At 43.1% G+C, this 23,195-nt stretch overlaps 1 protein-coding gene across 2 annotated transcripts in view; it reads left to right on the forward strand.

Moving 5' to 3' along the window:
* The window catches only part of LOC125457908 (glutathione hydrolase-like YwrD proenzyme), a 108,374-nt gene that overhangs the window by 18,481 nt on the left and 66,698 nt on the right, over nucleotides 1-23,195 (forward strand). Inside the window, exons 6-9 of one of the 2 annotated variants that reach the window (XM_059651212.1) lie at nucleotides 7,103-7,255; nucleotides 12,864-12,951; nucleotides 13,676-13,847; nucleotides 18,817-18,979. In XM_059651212.1, the coding sequence (XP_059507195.1) occupies nucleotides 7,103-7,255; nucleotides 12,864-12,951; nucleotides 13,676-13,847; nucleotides 18,817-18,979 (576 nt within the window). Of the gene's footprint in view, nucleotides 1-7,102; nucleotides 7,256-12,863; nucleotides 12,952-13,675; nucleotides 13,848-18,807; nucleotides 18,980-23,195 lie in introns of both variants that reach the window. The other variant, XM_059651213.1, reaches the window with a different exon arrangement.

Raw genomic sequence — 23,195 nt, forward strand, 5'->3', positions numbered from 1 at the left:
CTCTTTTAAACTTACCCCCTCCCACCTTAAATCTCTGCCCCCAAGCATTTGAAAATTAATTCTTGTCTCCATTAAATCTCTCCCTCGGAAGTTTTTCCAATAGTTCCTCTTCTGAAGAAGTCAGGCCCACTGACCTATGGATTCCTGGTTTATCCCTTCCACCCTTCTTGAATAAAGGTACCATGTTGACCATTCTCCTGTGACTCCCCCCCAGTGGCCAAAGATGATTTGAAAATTAATTTCAGAGCCCCTACAATCCCCTCCCTTGCCTCCCACAGCTGCCTGGGATACAATTCGTTCAGGAGTGTGTTCAGGATTCAATGTGAGGACTCCATGAGCAGTTACCTGCCTATTTATTTCTAGTATTATTTTTTAAAAACTGTTCTTAGAGTTAATTTACACTGACAATAAAATGTCATTTGGATCATTGCTGCTGATGACATGCAGTGCAATTTTCAATTTCTCTTATGAATCATTGAAAGATAAACGCACTATTACTTAATTGTTATCTAAATAAGTTCAAAGGATCGATTCATAGTTACCTTTAGCATTGTGTCAACTCATGACACAGTTTCTTACATGTCTGTGCGACTCTGCCCTGAACAAACTTTAACTCATCCTCATCCTCACTTGTCCTATTCACCAATATATCGATTCTGAAATTCTCACCCTTTACCTGCAAATTCTTTCATGGTTCTTCGTCTTCCTTTCTCAGAAATCTCATCTAGTCGTACACTCCAACCTGTCCCATTTTGTGATTCTGGCAGACACTCTGTCTCCCTCTCATGCACATTTTCTGTCTCACCTTTGATGTCAGACGATTCAGTCGTTACAAACATACGTTCTAGAACTTTCTGCTGAAACCGCCTGTTACCTTTCTCCCCCTCATCAAAAAACTTCCCCAGAAATTACCAACCTGACCAAACTTTCTGCTATTCCTGTTTTCAAGCCATTTTCCCTGTCTACCAGTCTCCTAAAATAATTCTGATTTATATTGTTTTTATCCTGTCTGGACCAAATTGAAGAGCAAAATGAACTCATATACAGCACCTTTCTCAACCTTAAGAGGCCCTAAAACCTTTGGCAGGATGTCTCATGTACAATATATGTTTGATTAAAAGGGAATTTAAAAAATAATAAGTTCTGAGGAAGGTTCACCAGACCTGAAACATTAACTCTGATTTTCTCTTCACAGATGCTGCCAGACCTGCTGCGTTTTTCCAGCAACTTCTGTTTTTGTTTCTGATGTATATTTGAGGCTAGTTGCTCCTGTGTTGTGGGAAATGTCCATTTTACACACGGCAAACTCCCACACGCAGCAGTTATGACAGATAGTCTGTTTCAGTGATGATGGTTGTACAAAAGGAGGAGTGACAAATGTACAGATATGCAAACTGGTGGATTCAGGTTCTGCCTCCAGCTTTTGGCCCACTTACAGGCGATAGAGCAAAACTGTCCTGCTGTAGCCTCTGAAGTGTAAGTGCTTAAATGATTGTCCCCAGCTGTAATGCATTGGTTCCAGCACTGAAGCCAGTCGGTGAGACTGTGACATTGAGGGATTTATCAGTGAATTTATAATCCAAAGGCCCAGCCTGGGAAGATGGCCTGAAATGACACAGCAGCAGATAGGGGTTTGAATTCAATGAATAAATCTGGAACTTTAAATCCAATTTCAGCGATGATGCCCTTGACAGTTATTGTCGATTATTATAAAAACATTTATGTTCATACTATCTTCTTCGAGAATTAAATCTGCCCTTTCATATGAATGTCCCCCCCTCCACAGACCCACAACAATATAACTGCCTCTGAAATGGCTGTAGGAAGCCAGCCACTTCAAAGGCATTTAGGGGTGGGCTACAAGGACTGAGCTGAGGAGGAATTTCTTCTCTGAGGCGTGAGAGTCTTTGGAACTGCTTGTCGCAGAGAGCTGTGGATGCAGAGTCCTTGTGTGCATTTAAATCGATAGATCGATAGATGTTTGATGAGGCACAGAAGTTAACGATTACATGGAAAGACCAGGAAAGTGGGCACGAGGACTGTTAGATCAGCCATGATCATATTGGATGGTAGAGTAAGATTTGAGGGGCCTCCTCCTGTTCCTATTTCCGTATAGCCTAAATGATGCCTTTCCCAGAGATGTTCACATCCCATAACAGGAGGGAAAAAAAACTTGGACCTTTTAGTGTCATTTTGGTAACAAGTAAATTTTGAGTGCAAGCTTCTTAGCAATGTTGCTACGCACCACTGGAAGAATTTTAATGGTCAGTGATTACTGATACGAAAGGGGACATATTAGGCGCTAAAACTCTACTGGAATTTTCTTTTATGGTGATATTGAATGTTATAAATCATTTACATCAAAGGCACTGAAAGTAACACTACTTCGCTGTCTCTTGTGTAATGATTAACCTTTAATGCAGTGGCAGTACCAGTCTGTAACTTGTCACAAAGGTGTGGTGCACTCCATTTCAAATTACAGCTCATTACTCTTGCATCATATTCATATCAGCTAATTAGAGGGATATTTGAAAACAAATTTCAAGATCTGGGTGTGCGATAAGATTGCAAGTTGGCATTTCTGTTTGGGACACCAGTCCTGGACAGACTGAAGGGGGCTGATAGATGGTACTGCATCTCAGAACTTGCAATATTTCACCATTCAAATAAACTGCTTCTTTTTTATTCTTCCTGCCAAAATGGGCATTTTTGAACTTCCCAGTTTTATATTCCATTTGACAGATCTTTGCCCACTCACTCATTTATCTGTATTTGTCTTGTAAACTCTTTTACGATCTTTTCACAATTTATTTTCCTCCCTATCCTCGTGTCATCAGCAAATTTGTCAACTATATTTTAGTTCCTCTCCTCCAAGTCCTTTATATAAATTGTAAAGAGTTAAGGCCCCAGTAGCGAACCATCTGGCGCATCACTCATCACATGATTATATTACATCACATCACTCTTGCAAACCGGCAAGTGACCCATTTCTGCCTACTCGCAGATCCCTGTTGGCCAGCCAGCCTTTTATCCACGCCAAAATGTTACCCCCTACACCATGAGCTTTTATTTTCCACAATAACTTTTAAGGTGACAGTTTATCAAGTGCCCTCTGGAAATTTAAATACAGTGCATTCACTAGTTGCCCTTTGCTTATAGTGTTATTTTATTCATTCTCAGGAGGAGTGTGTCACTGGTTAGACCAGTATTTATTGTTTATCCCGAATTGCCCAGAGGGTAGTTAAGAAATGTAGAATATAGTAGCAGGAGGAGGCCATTCGGCCCCTCGGGCCCGCTCTGCCATTCTCACAACCATGGCTGATCATTCAACTCAATAACCTAATCCTGTTTTCTCCCCATAACCTTTGATCCCATTCGCGTCAAGTGCTACATCTAGTCATCTCTTGAATACATTCAATATTTTGGCATCAGCTGCTTCCTGTGATAATGAATTCCACAGGCGCATCACTCTTCGGGTGAAGAAATGTCTCCTCATTTCTGTCCTAAATTGTCCACCCCGAATCCTCATACTGTGACCCCTGGTGCTAGACACACCCACCATCGGGAACATCCTCCCTGCATTTATCCTGTCCAGTGCTGTTAGAATTTTATAAGTCTGTATGAGATTCCCCCTTATTTGTCTGAACTCCAGCCACAGTAATCCCAACCTGGTCAATCTCTGCTCATACATCGGATCCGCTATCCCCAGAATCAGTCTGATAAACTTTGCTGTACTCCCTCGAGAGCGAGCGCAACCTTCCTCAAAAACGAAGACCACAACTGCATGCAGTATTCCATGAATGGTCTCATTAAGGCCTAAGTTGACCACATTGCTGTGGGTCTGGAGTCACATGTAGGCTACACCAGGTAAGGACATCAGTGAACCAGATGGGTTTTCCCCTGACAATCAACAATGGATTCACGGTCATCATTAGATCTTTAATTCCAGATTTTCATTGAATTCAAATTCTACCATCTGCCTCAGCAAGATTTGAACCAGGATACTCAGAACATGCCTAGGTCTGTGAGTTAACAGTCCAGTGAGAGTATCACTAGGCACCTGCCTCCCCCAGTTGCTCATCCAAAGAACTCCAAAAAATGGTTGAACATAATTTCCCATTCAGAAAGCCACATTGACTCTGCCTGATTATCTTGAACATTGCTAAGTGTCCTGCTATATTCCTTTAATAACAGCTTCTAACTTCTTTCCTATGACAGTTCAGCACAAGAGCAATATAAAACCAATTGTAACAAATGCAGAAAATGTATCAGAAATAGAATGCCAGCACCAGCAAAAAAGCTGCCAAGCTAGAACACAGAACGTAGAACAGTACAGCATAGTACATAAAGTTCCCTGTACTGTTCTGTGTTATGTGTCCTAGTACAGGTCCTTTGGCCCATGATGTTGTGCCAACCTATTGTCTTATTCTAATATTAAACTCACCTGCACACCCTTCATGTTACTATCATTCATGTGCCTATCCAAGAGTCGCTTAAATGTCCTTAATATATCTGCCTCTACTACTCGCGCTGGCAGTGCATTCCATGTTGTTGTAACGACCTATCTCGCTCACTACCATTCTGGAGAGAATGTCTGAAGCGGAGGTGCTGGTGTTGGTCTGGGGCGGACAAGATCAAAAGTCACATGATGCCAGGTTATAGTCCGAAAGGTTTATTTGAAATCATAAGCTTTCGGAGCACTGCCTTTTTGTCAGGTGAAGTCCTTACCAGTCTGACTTCATTTGTCTCCAGGTCCCAGCAATGTTGGTAACCATCTCGAATGGCCAAGTAAGCCACTCACCTGTATGAAACCAGATTTGAAAAGCACGATAAGAATAAAGTCTGATGAATTGCCTTTTAACCCAGACCCCTTGCCCCAAGGTATTGGACTTGATAGAGGCTCAAGCCTGTTCTGTAAATGTCTCTTCACTCCTGTCTAGTGGTGAGTTTAACCTGAATATTGCCATGTCTCCAGTGAGGCGCAGGGTTGAGTAGGCAGGACCATGTTGGTTAGTCAAGTACAGGGAGTTGAACCCATGCTGGTATCACTCTGTTGCAAATCAACCAACCAGCTCACTGATTCCTGAGGTACAGCAAATAATTAGGAAGGCAAGTGGTGTATTGGCCTTTATCCTAGGGGAGACCAAATATAAAAGTAGAATCCCTGCAGTATAGAAAAAGGCCATTTGGCCCACTAAATCTGCACCAGCCCTCCAAAGAGCATTCCACCGAGACCCCCACCCTGTAACCTCACATTTTCCATGGCTAATCCACCTAGCCTGCACGTCCTGGACACTGTAAGGCAATTTGCTGCAGCCAGTCTACCTAACCTGCATGCTTTTGGACAATGGGAGGAAACTGGGGCATCCGTTGGAAACCTATGGAATCACACCCAGGCCCCTGGCGCTGTGAGGTTGCAGTGCTAACCACTGAGCCACCGTGCCACCCTGTATTGTATGGGCATTTGGGAACCTGCATCTCGAGTTTTGGCCTTCTTACAGAAGGAGGGAATTTGTATTGGAAACAATATAGAGAATGGTCACTGGATTGATTGCTGGCAGAAAGGGGTTGTTTTACGAGGAAACACTGAAAAGGAACTGTATTCATTGAAGTTTAGAAGAATGAGAGAGATCAATAAGTCTCTGGTGGGCTTGGCAAGAGTAGATACTGAGAGAATGATTCCACTTGTGCGGGACTGTACAATTAGGGGCAATGAGGAGATGTCTCCTCATCAACACAGAGATGAGGAGCAATTTCTTCTGTTGGAGGCTGATTGTTTGGAACTACCTTGCATGGAAGAAAGTGGGACCTGACTCATTGAATATGTTCAAAGCTGATAGTCAAGGTTTTGGCTACCGGCACATCAACGACTACAGGACCAACGTAGAAAAGTGGAGTCAAAGTTAAAATTTGATGCGCCAAGACCTTATTGAATTGCACCCTTCATCAGAGGCCCGAAACGTCAGCTTTTGTGCTCCTGAGATGCTGCTGGGCCTGCTGTGTTCATCCAGCCTCACATTTTATTATCTTGGATTCTCCAGCATCTGCAGTCCCCATTATCTCTTATTAAATTGCAGATATTTTGGTTTGACAGCGGATTTGGTGGGGTGTAACAAAATAATCCACTAGTTAAGTGATTTAAATTAACACGTTTGTTGGCAGTAAAATATATATGAAGCAGTGATGAGTGTTTTGAGAGGTAAGTATATATTAAGCAGCAGCTAAACATATATATATGTAAACATAATGACATAAATAAATAACAAAACGTAATAAATATCTAAAGCAGTAGACGCATACTAATGTGACTCACATCTTACCGCCCATGGGGACCAGGCTGTATGATGGCTGGTCTGGAGAACTCAGGGTTCCTGACACCGTTTGCGATCCCGGTCCAAGATGATGCCCACCAACACTTAGTGTATGCATTGAGTTGGCAACAAGTCTCACTGTCTTCTTACAGTCGCAAACCCCAGCCCGAGGTGAAGTCTTCTGAATTAGGCAAATTCCTCACGGAACAGTACAGCCCAGGATCCACATTTTGTTAATATTTTACCCTGAATCTAAGATTACATGCTCTATCACTGTTCTGAGATACTTCCAGAATTTTTCCAGACATTCTATCATATAGTAAAGCGTCTCCAGCTGGCTCTGTGTGTCAGCCCAATTCTCACGGAAAGTTTAGGGTCTCCTCTGAGTCAAAAATAGGCGGATATTGCATTGCCCCTGTTTTCCATGTACTTTTCTGCTTTATTTCAATTGCTCGTTGTCATCTCATTAACCCTTACTGATTAACCCTCGATTATCTGTGCTGAAGATATCATTTTTGATCCGAGAACCTAATGGGCCAAATTGCCCAATCCATCTCCACCTTCTGGTCAAAGTCAGGAACTTCCCCTGTGGAGGATTAGACACTTTTCCCATAGTTTGTTGTTACATAATTCCCGTAAGCCAGAAGTTGGATAGAATTCTAGATGTTGGACAAAATTATGGCGAGGTTGATGTCATTGCCACTCAATTGGGAAAGTAGGTTTATTTTTCTTGCACAATCTTATACTGTAGCAGATGTTTGAACTATGTTTGTGTTGTGCTTCTCGTGAAGGAACTGGCTCAGTGTGGCATGAGAGGGTTCTATGAAGGAAGGATAGCGAAAGCCATTGTGAAAACCATCCAGAAGAATGGTGGAGTTATGAGTCTCGATGATCTAAAGGAGCACACCAGCACAGAGGTTACACCAATCTTCACAGACTATAAAGTAAGTGCCTTGATTTATCAGAGATAATGGGAACTGCAGATGCTGGAGATTCCAAGATAATAAAATGTGAGGCTGGATGAACACAGCAGGCCAAGCAGCATCTCAGGAGCACAAAAGCTGACGTTTCGGGCCTAAACCCTTCATCAGAGAGGGGGATGGGGGGAGGGAACTGGAATAAATAGGGAGAGAGGGGGAGGCGGACCGAAGATGGAGAGTAAAGAAGATAGGTGGAGAGGGTGTAGGTGGGGAGGTAGGGAGGGGATAGGTCAGTCCAGGGAAGACGGACAGGTCAAGGAGGTGGGATGAGGTTAGTAGGTAGCTGGGGGTGCGGCTTGGGGTGGGAGGAAGGGATGGGTGAGAGGAAGAACCGGTTAGGGAGGCAGAGACAGGTTGGACTGGTTTTGGGATGCAGTGGGTGGGGGGGAAGAGCTGGGCTGGTTGTGTGGTGCAGTGGGGGGAGGGGATGAACTGGGCTGGTTTAGGGATGCAGTAGGGGAAGGGGAGATTTTGAAACTGGTGAAGTCCACATTGATACCATATGGCTGCAGGGTGCCTTGATTTATAGTTCCTGAAATGACTGCCCAGTAACAATCACATTGAGGAATGGGTGTGGAAAGTGCCGATTGAGAAAAATGCCCAGTCAGGTAGAGCACAGATCAGATGGAAACGCAAGCTCTCAGCAGCTAATGCTGGAAGCTGTTAGTCGGTCAGGGCGGCGTTCATGCAGAAAGAAGCTGAGTCAAATTGAATGAGTCAGGAAAATGGGAAATAAGAGCAGACGAAGACATGCTCCACCATTCCATTATAATCAATCTTCCCGAATCACATTTTCCCACCTGCTCCCCAGATCCCTTAATTCCCTGAGAAACAAAAAAAAATCTGTCCACTGCAACGTTAAATGTATTTAACAATGGAGGATCCACAATCATCTGGGATGGACAATTCCAAAGATTTACAATTCTTTGATCTGAAGAAATCTCTCCTCATCTCAGTCCTAAATAATCCGCTACTTGTTCTGAATCTGTGCCTCCTGGTTCTAGATTTCGCAGCCAGGGGAAACAGCATCTCAGATCTACATTCCCAAACACCTTCATAATCTTGACCAATAACAGAAATTGCTGGAAAAGCTCAGCAGGTCTGGCAGCATCTGTGAAGGAAAAAACAGAGTTAACATTTCGGGTCCAGTGTCCCTTCCTCAGAACCTTTATATCAGATCACATTTCATGTATCTAAACTCAAGAAAATATGGATCCAACTCACCGAGCCTCATCACAAAGGTCAGGCTAGTGAATATCTATTATACAACCTCTAGTGAGTATGTTCTTCTTTAAATATAGGAATCAAAATTGCGCACAATATTCAAGATGTGATCTCTCTACATATTGTATTTACACAATTGCCTTGTAATAACGGTCAATATGTCATTTGTTTTGCTAATAACTATCTTTTACCTGCTTGTTAGCTCTGTGTTTCATCTACAAGTACTCCCTCAATCTAATAAAATTGTCAGCCAACGCTCTTCTCATACCGATGTAGGAAATTTCATGAAGAAGGGTTCTGACTCGAAACAGCTTTCCTGCTCCACGGATGCTGCGTGGCTTGCTGTGTTCCTCCAGTCCCACACTCTGTTGTATCTAGGAAGTTTAATTATCTTGTTTATGATTGCAGAATGTCATTTTCAAAATTAATGTGGAATTCAGTTTATTATGATCACTGTTTCCCATGGGAATTTGTTATCATGATGTTACCAGTCAATTTTGCTTCATTGCACAATGTTAGGTCTAAAATAGCTTTTTGTTTTGTTCTGCAAACATTCTGGTCAATGAGTAATTCTTATAGTGACTGTGCATCTATATTTTGATGCATATCTCCAGAATTTTCTGCTTTTATGTCAGTATTGGTGTGGCACAATGCCTCAGTGGTCAGCACAGCTGCCTCACAATAGCAGGGACTTGGGTTTAATTCCAGTCTTTGGCGACTGTCTATGTGGAGTTTGCACATTCTCCCACCTTCCTCTGGGTACTTCAGTATCCTCCCACAGTCCAAAGATGTGCAGATTAGGTGAATTAACCATGGGAAATGTAGAGGGGCTGGTTTGGGTGGGAAGCTCTTCAGAGGATTGGTGTGGAATCAATGGGCCAAATGGCCTGCTTCCATACTGTAGGGATTCTGTTCTGTCAATTTACAGGATCCACCTTATTTATTTCAGATGCAACAATATTCCCTGGTATTCCTCTGATAATCACAGTTAACGTTTCAGGTCCAGTGATCCATCCGCAGAACTCCCCTGTTCTGAGGAAGGGACATTCAACCCGAAACGTTAACTCTGATTTCTCTGCAGAGATGCTGCCAGGCCTGCTGAGTTTTTTCAGCAATTTCTGTTTTTGTTTCTGATTTACAGCATCTCCAGTGCTTCCAATTTTTATTTAGTTTTGTCAGATTTGTTAAAAATTTGCTTGAAAATGTGTGCATGAATTTGTTAAAATTGGCATACATGGATAATGTTTGGGATAACATGTAACTTGTTACACTGATTTCTCTAGTTAACAACAAAGACCTAATATGTTTTGCAGGGAATGGCTTCAGTGTGATTTTGTTATGTTAACTGTCGTGTATATTTAAAAGACAATAAGATTGTACAAACAAATTTATTTAAATTGTTTATCAGTTTTAGGAATAATTGACAAATAGTGTAAATCCTATGATTAATAGTGACTGCAAGATAAGTTGATCTGAAGTCGTATTAGAGTCAAGAGCACGTGTCGTCGAATAGTATTGTGGGAGATAACTAGACCTAGTTCTACAAAGGTCATACTTGTTCTGTTCAGAATGTTATGTTTCCATTCTAAATTCCTGTGTTTATAGTTACAGTGTAAACTGTTGTCGTAAACTTACGATATAATGACACCATTCTGGCTTGAATAGTGCCTGAAATGGTGGAAGGAGGAAAATATACTGTGACATGTTTACTTAGATCCTTTCTGTTGCAAATGTGAACAGAAGAATAAAAAAACTACCAGTAAGTACACACAGGCATTACTGTTAAAATCTAGATTATGTGGATGTATATACTTGTCCATCAGAGACATAGTGATCAATATTTTGGCCCTGCTACTGGAAAAGTGCAACTGGATGTAGAGTACAATGACAAGGAAATTATGAAAAATGTTTAGAAACAGCCTGAACCTCAACTTCATCTGATGAAGGAGCATTGCGTTGAAAGCTTGCGATTTTAAATAAACCTGTTGGACTATAATCTGGTAAGAGATAGCAAGAACTGCAGATGCTGGAGTCAGAGATAACACAGTGTAGGGCTGGAGGAACACAGCAGGCCAGACAGCATCAGAGGAACAGGAAGGTTGATGTTTCTGGTCGGGACACTTCTTCAGAAAAACTATAACCTGGTGTCATGTGATTTCTGACTTTGTTCATCCCAGTCCAACACTGGCACCTCCACGTCATGTAAACCTCAAATAGAATGATAACTTCTGGTTATCAGACTTGAGGAAGGATTGAAGGCTTTAGGAAGACTGCAGAGGAGCTTTATGAGAATTGTGCCAAGGTTAGGGGACCTGAGAAATGAAAGAGACTGGAGAAACTGGGTTTGTTCTCCTCCCAGCAAAGAAGGTCAATGGGAGATTTTCAAAATTATGAAGGGTTTTGCAAGAGTAAATAAGACAAAATCATAGAGAACAAAATGTGGAGCTGGATGAACACAGCAGGCCAAGCAACATCTTAGGAGCACAAAAGCCAACGTTTCGGGCCTAGACCCTTCATCAGAACAGGGGGATGGTGAGAGGTTGCTGAAATAAATAGGGAGAGAGAGGGGGAGGCAGACCGAAGATGGATAGAGGAGAAGATAGGTGGAGAGGAGAGTATGGTTGGGGAGTTAGGGAGGGGATAGGTCAGTCTGGGGAGGACAGGTCAAGGGGGTGGGATGAGGTTAGTAGGTAGGAAATGGAGGTGCGGCTTGAGGTGGAAAGAGGGAATAGGTGAGAGGAAGAACAGGTTAGGGAGGTGGGGACGAGCTGGGCTGGTTTTGTGATGCAATGGGGGGTGGGGACGAACTGAGCTGGTTTTGGGATGCATGGGGAGAGGGAAGATTTTGAAGCTGGTGAAATCCACATTGATTGGGCTGCAGGGTTCCCAAGCAGAATATGAGGTGCTGTTCCTGAAACCTTTGGGTGGCATCATTATGGCACTGCAGGAGGCCCAGGATGGACATGTCGTCTGAGGAATGGGAGGGGGACTTGAAATGGTTCACGACTGGGAGATGCAGTTGTTTGTTGCGAACCGAGCGTAGGTGTTCAGCAAAGCGGTCCCCAAGCCTCCGCCAATGTAGAGGAGGCCACACCGTGTACAGCGGACGCAGTATACCACATTGGCAGATGTGCAGGTGAATACCTGCTTGATGTGGAATGTCATCTTGGGGCTTGTGATGAGGGTGAGGGAGGAGGTGTGGGGGCAAGTGTAGCATTTCCTGTGGTTGCAGGGGAAAGTGCCGGGTGTGGTGGGGTTGGAGGGCAGTGTGGAGCGAACAAGGGAGTCACGGAGAGAGTGGTCTCTCCGGAAAGCAGACAGGGGAGGGGATGGGAAAATGTCTTGAGTGGTGGGGTCGGATTGTAGATGGCGGAAGTGTCGGAGGATGATGCGTTGTATCCGGAGGTTGTTGGGTGGTATGTGAGGACTAGGGGAAATTCTCTTTTGGCGGGGGTGGGGTGTGAGGGATGTGTTGCGGGAAATGTGGGAAACATGGTCAAGGGCGTTCTTGACCACTGCGGGGGGGGATGTTGAAGGACGAAGACATCTGGGATGTACGGGAGTGGAATGCCTCACCCTGCGAGCCGATGCGGTGGAGGCGAAGGAATTGGGAATAGGGGATGGAATTTTTTCAGAAAGATGGGTGGGAGGAGGTGTATTCTAGGTAGCTGTGGGAGTCGGTGGGGTTGAAATGGACAATAGACATATCATCTCCGGTGGGATGGGGTTTGGTAAACACAGGGCACAGACATAAACTGATTGGCAAAAAAAACCGTAGCAGCGATGAGGAAACATTTTACACAGTGTGTTGTGTCCTGCAGTACAATGCCCAGAAGAGTGGTGGAAGCAGGTTCAATAATAACATTCAAAAGGGAATTTGTTGGGTACTTGAACAGAAAAAAAAAATCGAGGATGTGGGGAAAAAGCAGGCAAGTGAGATGAATTAAATAACTCTACCAAATTTTGTAGATATGTTGGGCCAAATAGCCTCCCTTTTGTGCTGTATTATTCTGTAAACCTGTTGATTTTTGAAAAAAGTGTTACTTAGCAGGGTTCGAAATCTGAGATGTGATGATGAATTGATATAAAACTTCAGCAAGATCACTCTTGCAGTACCCTATAGGAGGAACAATCAATCAAAATACATTGATAAACTTGGATAAAATGAGGCATTTTAATTAGAACTTTGATGCGGAGGGGTGATTTGTTTGAAGTGTTTAAAATTATAAACAGTGCAACAGTGTAGATAGTCTGTTGATTAGCAAGGTTTTTCAATTATTTGAATTATTGAACAATACAGAGTTGTAAGTGGCTGTTATTTTCTGCTTTCTTGTTGTTCCAACTTTAGAATTTGAGGATCTGGGAGCTTCCTCCAAATGGACAGGGAATCACAGCTCTGTTAGCCTTAAACATGCTGGAGAACTTTAACATCAAAGGTAGGAGATCCTTCTGAGAATGACCGAATGGATTTTTATTCATTAGCGTGGCCAACAAAGTAAGTAGTTGAGGAGGTCATAATAAGGAAGGGGTGCGGATTTGGAAGAAGTTACTACCTGAGAATGAAGCTGCAGCTCTTGCCTGATGTTGTGGAGACTGGAAGGTTCTAATTTCCACTTTCTTCCCTTTCTATCAGAGTGTGAGACAGAAAGCTGAGGGCCCCTCTGCCCTGTATTGTCGACATTGCAAGAAACTACCGTGCTAATGTAAGCAAGAGAGGGGGTTTTCCCTACTGCCCTGCATGTCCAAACCAGCTGTTGGTGGGACCTTGCTGTGTGTAAATTGCTTGCTGTGTTTCAGAAGCAGCTCATTGGCTCCAAACTGAGTTGGGTCACTCAGATAGTGGGAAAGGCGCAATGTAAATGTCAGTCGTCTATTTTGTTGTTGCATTTCTGAGTTTATGACAATATCACCACTATTATTGCCTTCACCATTGTGTAGACACTTACAGGTATGGGGCAGGTTAAGCTAGGTGGCACAAATGTGCAGAATCCTGCCCTCTCATCGGGCCTCTGTCCCCACGGTTTGCTCTCACCCATGTGGTTCGAGGAAAATCCGAGCATTGACGTCCAGCTGGGGCTCGGAGCCAGAGATTCTAGACATGAAGGTTCTCTTGAGAAGGAGGCAAGAACTAACAAGTAACTGCGTTCACTCCATTTCCAGAAATGGACCACAACAGCGCCGATTACATTCATCTGCTGGCTGAGGCAATGAAGCTCAGCTTCGCTGACAGTTTCCGGTTCTGTGCTGATCCTGCCAGGGCCCAGGTGCCCGTGGAAGAGCTGCTTTCTAAATGTTACAGTAAGCAGCGCTCAGAGCTCATCAACATGCAAAGGTGAGGCTGACAGACCAGTTATTTTCCATTTGGTCTCCCTCGATGCAAAACAGGGATCAGCGGTTACATTGTTAGAACTCAATTGGTTAGTAAATACTGATATTATCGTTAAATGACTTTTTGTTCTTTTGTAGATTAGAAGGGAATATTTGTTTGTTCATCAAACAGTTTGCTGATTGCATTGCCTGTGAAGAGAAGGGCTAGTTTATAAAGGAATTGCTGGTGTTCTAGTTCCCTAAGTGGTGACATAGAGATAGACACAAAAAAATTATTTGAAGAGTTATAGAGTTGTAGAGCTGTGCAGCATGAAAACAGATCCTTCAGTCCAATTTGTCCATGCCAGCCAGATATCCTAAATCACTCCAGCCCCATTTGCCAGCATTTGGCCCATGTTCCTCCAAACCCTTCCTATTTGTATGCCCGTTCAGATACCTTCTAAATATTGTACCAGCCTCCCCCACTTCCTTTGGCAGTTCATTCCATACATGCACTTCCCTCTGCATGAAAAAGGTAGCCAGTTAGGTCCCGTTAAAATCTTTCCCCTCTCACCTCAAATCTGTGCTGTCTAATTTTGGACTCCCCTACCCTGGCAAAAAGACCTTGGCTATTCACCCTATCCATGCTCCTCATGATTTTATAAACCTCTATAAAGTCACCTCTCAGCCTCAGACGCTCCAGGGAAAATAACCTCAGCCTATTCAGCCTCTCCCTTTGGCTCAAACTCTCCAACCTTGATAATGTCCTAGTATTCTTTTCTGAACTATTTCAAGTTTCACAACATCCTTCCTATAGCAGGGAGACCAGAACTGAACGCAGTATTCCCAAAAATGGCCCACCCAATGTCCTGTACAACCTCAATGTGACCTCCCAACTTCTGTGTTCAAGGCACTGACCAAAAAAGGCAGTATACCAAACTCCTTCTTCACTATCTTAACAACCTGTGACTCTACTTTCAAGGAACTGTGAAACTGCTCTCCAAGTTCTACCACTGTTAATCCATGAGCAGTTTTCCAGATTGGGGTATAACCTTGAGGTGTGGATCTGGCAAGTTAACAATCTCCCAATGTATAGCCTGCCTTCTTTTGGAATATACTTGACTGAGGGCTGAAAACGGTCCCTGAAGATCATCACATGGAAATTCAGAAACTCTGCAACATCACCCTCTCTCCAATGACAAACATTTAACTGTACTCTGCTGACAGGTCTCAGCTTCACATTATGCATTAAAATAAAAGCACATACCGCAAATGTTGGAGATCTGAAATAAAAACAGAAAGTGCTGGAGAAACTCAGTAAATTTCTCTCTGGATAAAGAAATCAAGTTAATGGTTTGAGTCTAATGTGACTCTTCTTTGGAACTGGATGCTAACTATACCTGGTATATATTGTTGAGGTTTACAGTTGCTTATCAACGGACTGTCTACACTGTTGCATCCCTTCATAATTTTAAACACTTGAAACAACCACATCTAAGTCCTCGTAAAAAGGCCTCATTTTCATCCAGGCCTGACTTTGCATTTTCTAGTTCAGATGAAAGGTCACTGAAGCCAAAATATTGTCTCTGCTTTTTCTACACAAATGCTGCCAGACCTTCTGAGTTTCTACGGCAATTTCTGTTCCTGCTTTGCATTTACTCTGTTGCCTCATTGTTCTTCCTATCGTGTGTTGCAAGAGTAATCTTGCTAAAATTTAGTTTCAATCCATCATCACATCTCAGTTTTTATGATCTATCCCTCTTGAAATGAATGAAAGCTTTTTGCCTTATTTTATTGTATTCTTACGATAAAATACGCATGACAATAAAATTAAAATTAAAAATCTCTTTTGAGACAAACCCATATAGATAAGCCCACATTTCCACAGGCAACTTCGTTGCCAAGTTGTTAGTCATCCCCTCAATAACATGATGAGATTAGTCAGGTACGACTTACCTATCACAACTCAAGTTAAATCGCTTTGATTATTCAATAATTTTCGGACACTTTATCCCCATCAGACAATAAGTTTTAGTCAAAACAAATGTATTTAATAGAAGCAGAAATAGAAATTTTTGTGGCCTCACCATTGGAATACCGCTTTTAACATCTCAGCATAAATGGTGTGGACACTGTGATGGTTGACTATGAGCCTTATGTATTCTGGCCTGAAATAAATTTGGCGCCTTTGGATTGGAAACTGCGAGTGCTACTCCATTACTTAAGTTGAAAGGGATAGAGAGACCAGAAACTTACAGAGCCACCAACTCAATATTAGCCAGAGGGAGTCGAAGGTTGTTGGGATGAACGGGATTGTGAATTTGAGGCGTTAATCAATGATCTAATTTTGTCTTGGGGGTAGGAGTGGACCTATTACAGAATTATGGATCTGGAATAGAGAAGCCAGTTGGGTCATTTTCTAAGAAATTAAGTTACCAAACCTCGCAATAGCCAAAGGGAAGTAAAGATATTTAAGCAGATCATGCAAAGATGCGAAATCAAAAGGATGCATGTAATAGGTGATTTTAACTCTCCAAATATTGACTGGGACTCCTTTAGTCCAAGGGGCATATGTGGGGCAGAAATTGGCAGGTGCTTCCAGGAGGGATTTTTTTTTTCTATTCATTAACCCAATGAAGACGTCACTGGCCAGGCAGCATTTATTGTCCATTTCTAATTGCCCAGAGGGCCGAGCAGAGTCAACCACATTGATGTGGGCCTGGAGTCACATATAGGCCAGACCAGGTAAGGATGGCAGTTTCCTTCCCCTAAAGGTCATTAGTGAACCAGATGAGTTTTTATTCTGACAATCAGCAACGGGTTCACGGTCATCATTAGACTCTTAATTCCAGATATTTTCATTGAATTCAGATTCCACCATCTGCTGTGGTGGGATTTGAACCCAGATCCCCAGAACATTATCTGGGTCTCTGGATTAACAGTCCAGCAATAGTACCACTAGGCCATTGCATCCCCCTAAACACAATATGTAGGTAGTTCAGCTAGGGAAGGGGCTGTACCTGCCCTTGTACTGGGGAGGCAGGTGAGACGCAGGTTATACTACTTATCACATTTCCTTTAATAGACGACGAGGTGAGGTTGATCTTCTCTGGGGGTTTCGGTTTTAATTATCAGACGTGTCATACTTTGCTTCATGGCAATTTCCATCACCAAATCCCCCGATATCAACACCTTATGGGTGACCATTAACCAGAAACCGAACTGAACCAGTCATATAAATGCGTGATCAGAGATAGTGGGAACTGCAGATGCTGGAGAATCCGAGATAACAAAGTGTTGAAGCTGGATGAAACACAGCAGGCCAAGCAGCATCTCAGGAGCAGAAAAGCTGACGTTTCGGGCCTAGACCCTTCATCAGAGAGGAGGATGGGGTGAGGGTTCTGAAATAAATAGGGAGAGAGGGGGAGGCGGACCGAAGATGAATAGAGGAGAAGGTAGGTGGAGAGGAGAGTACAGGTGGGGAGGTAGGGAGGAGATAGGTCAGTCCGGGGAGGATGGACAGGTCAAGGGGGTGGGATGAGGTTAGTAGGTAGGAAATGGAGGTGCGGCTTGAGGTGGAAAGTGGGGGTAGGTGAGAGGAAGAACAGGTTAGGAAGGTTTACCAGACTAATCCATGGAATGGTGGGTGTTTCATGAGGAAAGATCAGACAGTCCATGTTTGTGCCAGCTCTACAGTTCAGACGAGTAAAAGATAACTTGATTGAAAAATAAAAGGATCTTGAGGGGTCTTAGAGTCACAGAGTCATACAGCATAGAAACAGACCCTTTGGTCTAATCCCAGTCCATGCCAAACATAAACTAAAATAGTCCCACCTACCTGCTCCTGGCCCATATCCCTTCAAACCTTTCCTATTCATGTATCCCATCCAAACATTTTAAACATTATAATTGTACCCACATCCACCACTTCCTCAGGATGCTCATTCCACATGAGAACCACTCTCTGTGTAAACAATTTGCCTCTAATGTCTTTTTAAAATCCTTCTCCTCTCACCTCAAACCCCTAGTCTTGAAACTCCCCGTCTTTGGGAAAGACATCTACCATCAATTCGATCGATACCCCTCGTTATTTTATAAACTTCTATGAGGTTGCCTCTGAACTTCCTATGCTCTGGTGAAAATTGTCATAGCCTCTCGGTCCTTTCATATTTTAAAGCAGACGTAGATAGATTCTTGGTAACCAAGGGGGTGATACATTATTGGGCTATTAATGAGCATTGTGGAATAATTGGGTCAATCAATAATCTTCTTGCATGGCAGAGCAAGCTTGAGGGGCTGAGTGGCCTACTTCTGCTCGGGATATATATATAAGAAGGATTCAGGACTGCCATTGAAAGATGCTTGTTAAATGAGGGAGGTGGCGATGTGGAGCAAAGGCAGGCAAATGAAGTTGGTACAGAGGTCATTGAACATGAAGGTCAGAATGTCCAACCTCCTGTGTACAGCTGTATCTCCAACTCCCTCTACTCTTGCATCTCGCACAGCTCTACCTCATTCAAAAGACGAGTCATTTATTTTGGATCAAAATTAAATCGTAACTTAATTTAACAAGAGGCTATTTACAGCCAATTTCATGTGCCATTCAGTACTTTATATGGTGACTACTGAATGCTCACTGCTTTCCTTAGTTAAAGGTATATGGACGTAAGTTATTTGGAAGGTTTAATATTTGGAGCTGTACCAGTAATGAAGCCATTGCGATGTATGGAGTGGTAATTATGTATTGACCATTTGAATAATATACTTTGGATCTGCTAGAGAGCCCAATTAGGTTGCATCTGACTTCAGCCAGCTTCCCCTGAGGTTGTGTTCAATTCCCAGTGCACTGCATGCGTTCTTGTTCACAGTTTGCTAGTCATAAACTTGAATTGATTGGAAAAAAATGATAGTATATTTTCACTTCAGAACTCCTGACGTGTGATTTCCTTTATTTTAACCCTTCTGCTCCCCATTCCCGCTCTGAGATTTGTTAGGGCAAACAGTAGTTCGATCCATGGCAACCCGTATGGAGCTGGTGGTGACACTGTTTACTTTACAGCTGTGGACGTGGAGGGAAATGCTTGTTCTTTCATCAACAGCAACTGTGCGAACTTTGGCACTGGACTTGTACCAGAAGGCTGTGGATTTGCCTTACAAGTGAGCAAAACAACAAACAAACAGCAACTATTCTGTGCACTGCAAATTCACTATTTGTCAACGGCTGCGTAGACAACATGCAGAGAGCGTATACAAGCGTTATAGTAGCCCGAGAACATAAGCTTTAACAGACAAGGCCTGAGAACTCTCAGAGCATGTCTGAGATGTAGATGACAATGCTGGAGTATTATACTGACCGTAACTGAGAGTTTACAGCAAAAAAACAGGCCATCCAACTGTAACGGTCAGTGCTGGTGTTTAATCTCCACACAGTCTATCTCTTATCCTGTCGGCACATCTACTATTCCATAGACCATTCAACCCCTTCAGGCTGTTCTGTCATTCAATGAGATTATGATCATGATCTGTGGCCTAACCCCATATTCCTGCCTTTAGCCTAAATCTCCTAGTGTCTTTGTTTATGAAAAAGTTATCAATCTCAGATTTAAAACTAGCAACTGACCCAGCAACCACTGCCGTTTGTGGAAGAGAGTTCCAAACCTCTCCCACCCTTTGTGTGTAGAAGTGCTTTCTAACATCTTTCTTGAGAGGTCTGGCCCTCATTCTCAGGATTACGCCCCCTAGTTCTAAAAGCCCCAACCAGTGTCAATACTTTATCTTTATCTACGCTGTCTTTTCCTGTTAGTCATAATGTGGAGGTGCTGGTGTTGGACTTGGTGAAGTCACATGATACCAAGGTATAGTCCAACAGGGTTATTTGAAATGACAAGCTTTTGGAGCGTAGCCCCTACATGAGGTGAAGTGAGAGAGAAGCGCACAGACACAGAATTTATGGGCAGAGAGATCAAGGGCAGAGAGATCAAAAGATCATACAGATGGAGTGAGTGGAGTGTCAAATAATAATGCAGAATTGCCGAGCAGAAACTGATAGCCAAGTTCTGTATATAAGAAGATGGTCTCAACCATGATCTTGAGCTCGTGTCACGCTACATGTGACCGCACCACACTGTTCTGTCTCTGTAAAAACTACCTTAGTGTCTTGTTTTGACACTGTCACCTTGGTAAATTGCTATGATCTCTCTACCTTAATTAGTTTGTACTGTTTTGGATTACACATTACTTTGGTTAAACTCTCAGCATGCGACTGTTACACCCATCATGTTATTACAGCCATTTGGTTTGTCTCCAGTTGCACCTCATTTTTAATTTTTTGTTGTTATCTGCCTGCCACGTTTAATCAGATTATAGGTCATCCCTTCGGTTGTTATTCAGCTTTTGACACTTTACTCACAATGTCTGACACTTTGATCTCCTTCAGAGACTTATTATTCGACACTCCACTCACACCATCTGTATGATCTTTTGATCTCTCTGCCCTTGATATCTCTGCCCATCAATTCTGTGTCTGCGCTCTTCTCTCTCACTTCATCTGATGAAGGGGCTAAACTCCAAAAGCTTTTGATTTCATATAAACCTGCTGGACTATAACCTGGTGTCATGCAACTTCTGACTTCTTCCCTGTTATTGTCTTGAAGGCTTCAATCAGATCCCCTTTAACTTTCTAAATCCTAATTTGTATAATCTTCCCTCATAACGTAACTTCTGAAGCCGAGGTATCATTCTTGTAAACCTACATTGTACTCCCTCCAAAGCCACTATATCCTTCCTTACGTGTGGTGCCCATATCTGCTCACAGTGCTCCCAAGTGGGGTCTAACCAGGATTTTGTATAGCTGCTGCATCCTTGGACCCCAGTCCTCTAGATATGAAGGCTAGCATTCCATTAGCTTTCTTCATTATTTTTTGCACCTGTCTGTCTATGTTTGTCCATGTTTTTATCTAGCTTCCCCTTTTTGTAGTGGTATTATCACTGGACTGTTAATCCAGAAACCCAGATAACATTCTGGGGACCCAGGTTCAAATCCTGCCATGGCAGCTGGTGGAATGTGAATTCAATAAAAGTATCTGGATTTAAGAATCTAATGATGACCATGAATCAATTAGAACATAACACAGTACCGGCTCTTTGGCCCACAATGTTGTGCTGAATTTTTACCCAAAATCTAAGATCTCCCTAACCTCCACTGCTACCTTATACTATCATCCATATGCCTACCTAATAGCCGTTTAAATGCCCCTAATGAGGCCGACTCCACTCCCTCTCTGGCAATGCATTCCACGTCCCTACCACTCTCTGAGTAAAGAACCTACCTGTGACATCTCCCTGAAATCTATCTATCTTTCACTTTAAAACTACGTCCCTGCATAAAAGTTACCTCCATCCTAGGAAAACGTCTCTGGCTGTCTACTCTATCTATACCTCTGATCATTTTGTACACCTCTATCAAATCACCTCTCGTCTTTTGTCGTTCTAAAGAGAAAAGCCCTAGCGCTCTCAACCTTTCCTTGTAAGACCTTCCCTCCATTCCAGGCAACATCCTGGTAAATCTCCTCTGCACCTTTTCCAACACTGCCACATCTTTGCTGTAATGAAGTGACCAGAACTGGACACAATGCTCTTGATGTGGCTGAACCAGGGTTTTGTATACCTGGAGCATAACTTCATGGCTCTTAAACTCAATGCCTCTATTAATGAAAGCTGACACACCATACGCCTTCTTAACAACTCTATCCACTTGGGTGGCAGCTTTCAGGGAACTGTGGACATGACCCTAAGATCCCTCTGCTCCTGCTCCTCCACACTGCCATGGATCTTTCCGTTAACCCTGTATTCTGCTTTCAAGTTTGTCCTTCCAAAATGAATCACCTCACACTTTTCAGGGTTAAACTCAGTCTGCCACTTCTCAGCCCAGCTCTGCATAGTATCAATGCCCCTTTGTAACCTAGAACAGCCCTCTGCATTACCTACAACTGGACCCACCTTTGTATCGTCCGCGAACTTGCTAATCCACCCTTCCACTCCTTCATACAAATCATTTACAAAAATCACAAATAGAAGAGGACCCAGAACAGATTCTTGTGGTACACCACTCATAGCTGAGCACCGTGTTGAATATTTTCCATCCACTACTACACTTTGTCTTCTCAGGATCAGCCAATTCTGAATCCAATCTGCCACATTATGCCCTATCCCATGCCTCCTTACCTTCTACATGAGCTTACCATGGGGAACCTTATCAAACGCCTTACTTAAATCCATGTATACCACATCCACTGCTCTACCTTCATCCATGAGTTTGGTCACCCCTTCAAAGAATTCAGTAAGGTTTGTGTGGCATGATTTACCACTCACAAATCCATGCTGACTATCATGAATCAAACTGTGCCTATCCAAGTGATCATAAATCCTATCTCAGAGCCCTTTCCAATCATTGGCCCACCACTGATGTACGTCTTATTGGCCTGTAATTTTCGGGATTATTTCTATTCCGTTTTTAGAACAAGGGAATGACGTTTTCCCCTCTCCAATCTTCTGGTATTGTACCCAAGGACAGTGAGGATGAAAAGATCATCGCCAAAGGCCCTGCGATCTCTTGCCTCGCTTCCCATAGAATCCTTGGATTAATCCCATCAGGCCTGGAGGACTTATCTATCTTCAAGTTCATCAAAATTCCTAGTACGTCTTCCTTGCCGATATCCACTTCCTCTAGCCTACCAGCCTGTTTCACACTGTCCTCCCCTACCACTAGGTCCCTCTCAGTTGTGAATACCAAAGAAAAGTATTCATTATGGACCTCTCCTATCTTTTTAGGCTCTGTGCGCAAATTCCCTTTACAATCCTTGATTGGCCCTACCCTTTCTTCGGCTATTCTCTTACTCCTCATGTATGTGTAAAAAGCCTTGGGGTTTTCCATGATCCTGTCCGCCAAGGTTTTCTCATGGCCCCTTGTAGCTCTCCTAAGCTCCTTCTTCAGTTCCTTCCTGGATAACTTGTATCCCTCTAGAACCTTTTCCGATCCTTGTTTCCTAAACCTTACATAAGCATCCTTCTTCCTCTTAACTAGTTGTTCAACCTCTCGCGAGAACCAAAGCTTCCTCACTCAACCGCATCTTCCCTGCCTGCTAGGGACAAACGTATCGAGCACACGCAGTATGCATTCCTTAAACAATCTCCACATTTCTATAGTGCTGTTCCCTGACAGCATCTGTTCCCATTTTGCAGTACTAGCGCTGATTAGCAATGCCACTCCCCCACCTCTTTTTCCACCCTCCCGATTTCTTTTAAAGCATCTAAATCCCGGAACTTCCAACAACAATTCCTGTCGCTCAGTTACCCAAGTTTCTATAATGGCCAC

The sequence above is a fragment of the Stegostoma tigrinum genome, chromosome 14 (assembly GCF_030684315.1).
Source record: "Stegostoma tigrinum isolate sSteTig4 chromosome 14, sSteTig4.hap1, whole genome shotgun sequence".
NCBI classification, from domain to species: Eukaryota; Metazoa; Chordata; class Chondrichthyes; order Orectolobiformes; family Stegostomatidae; genus Stegostoma; species Stegostoma tigrinum.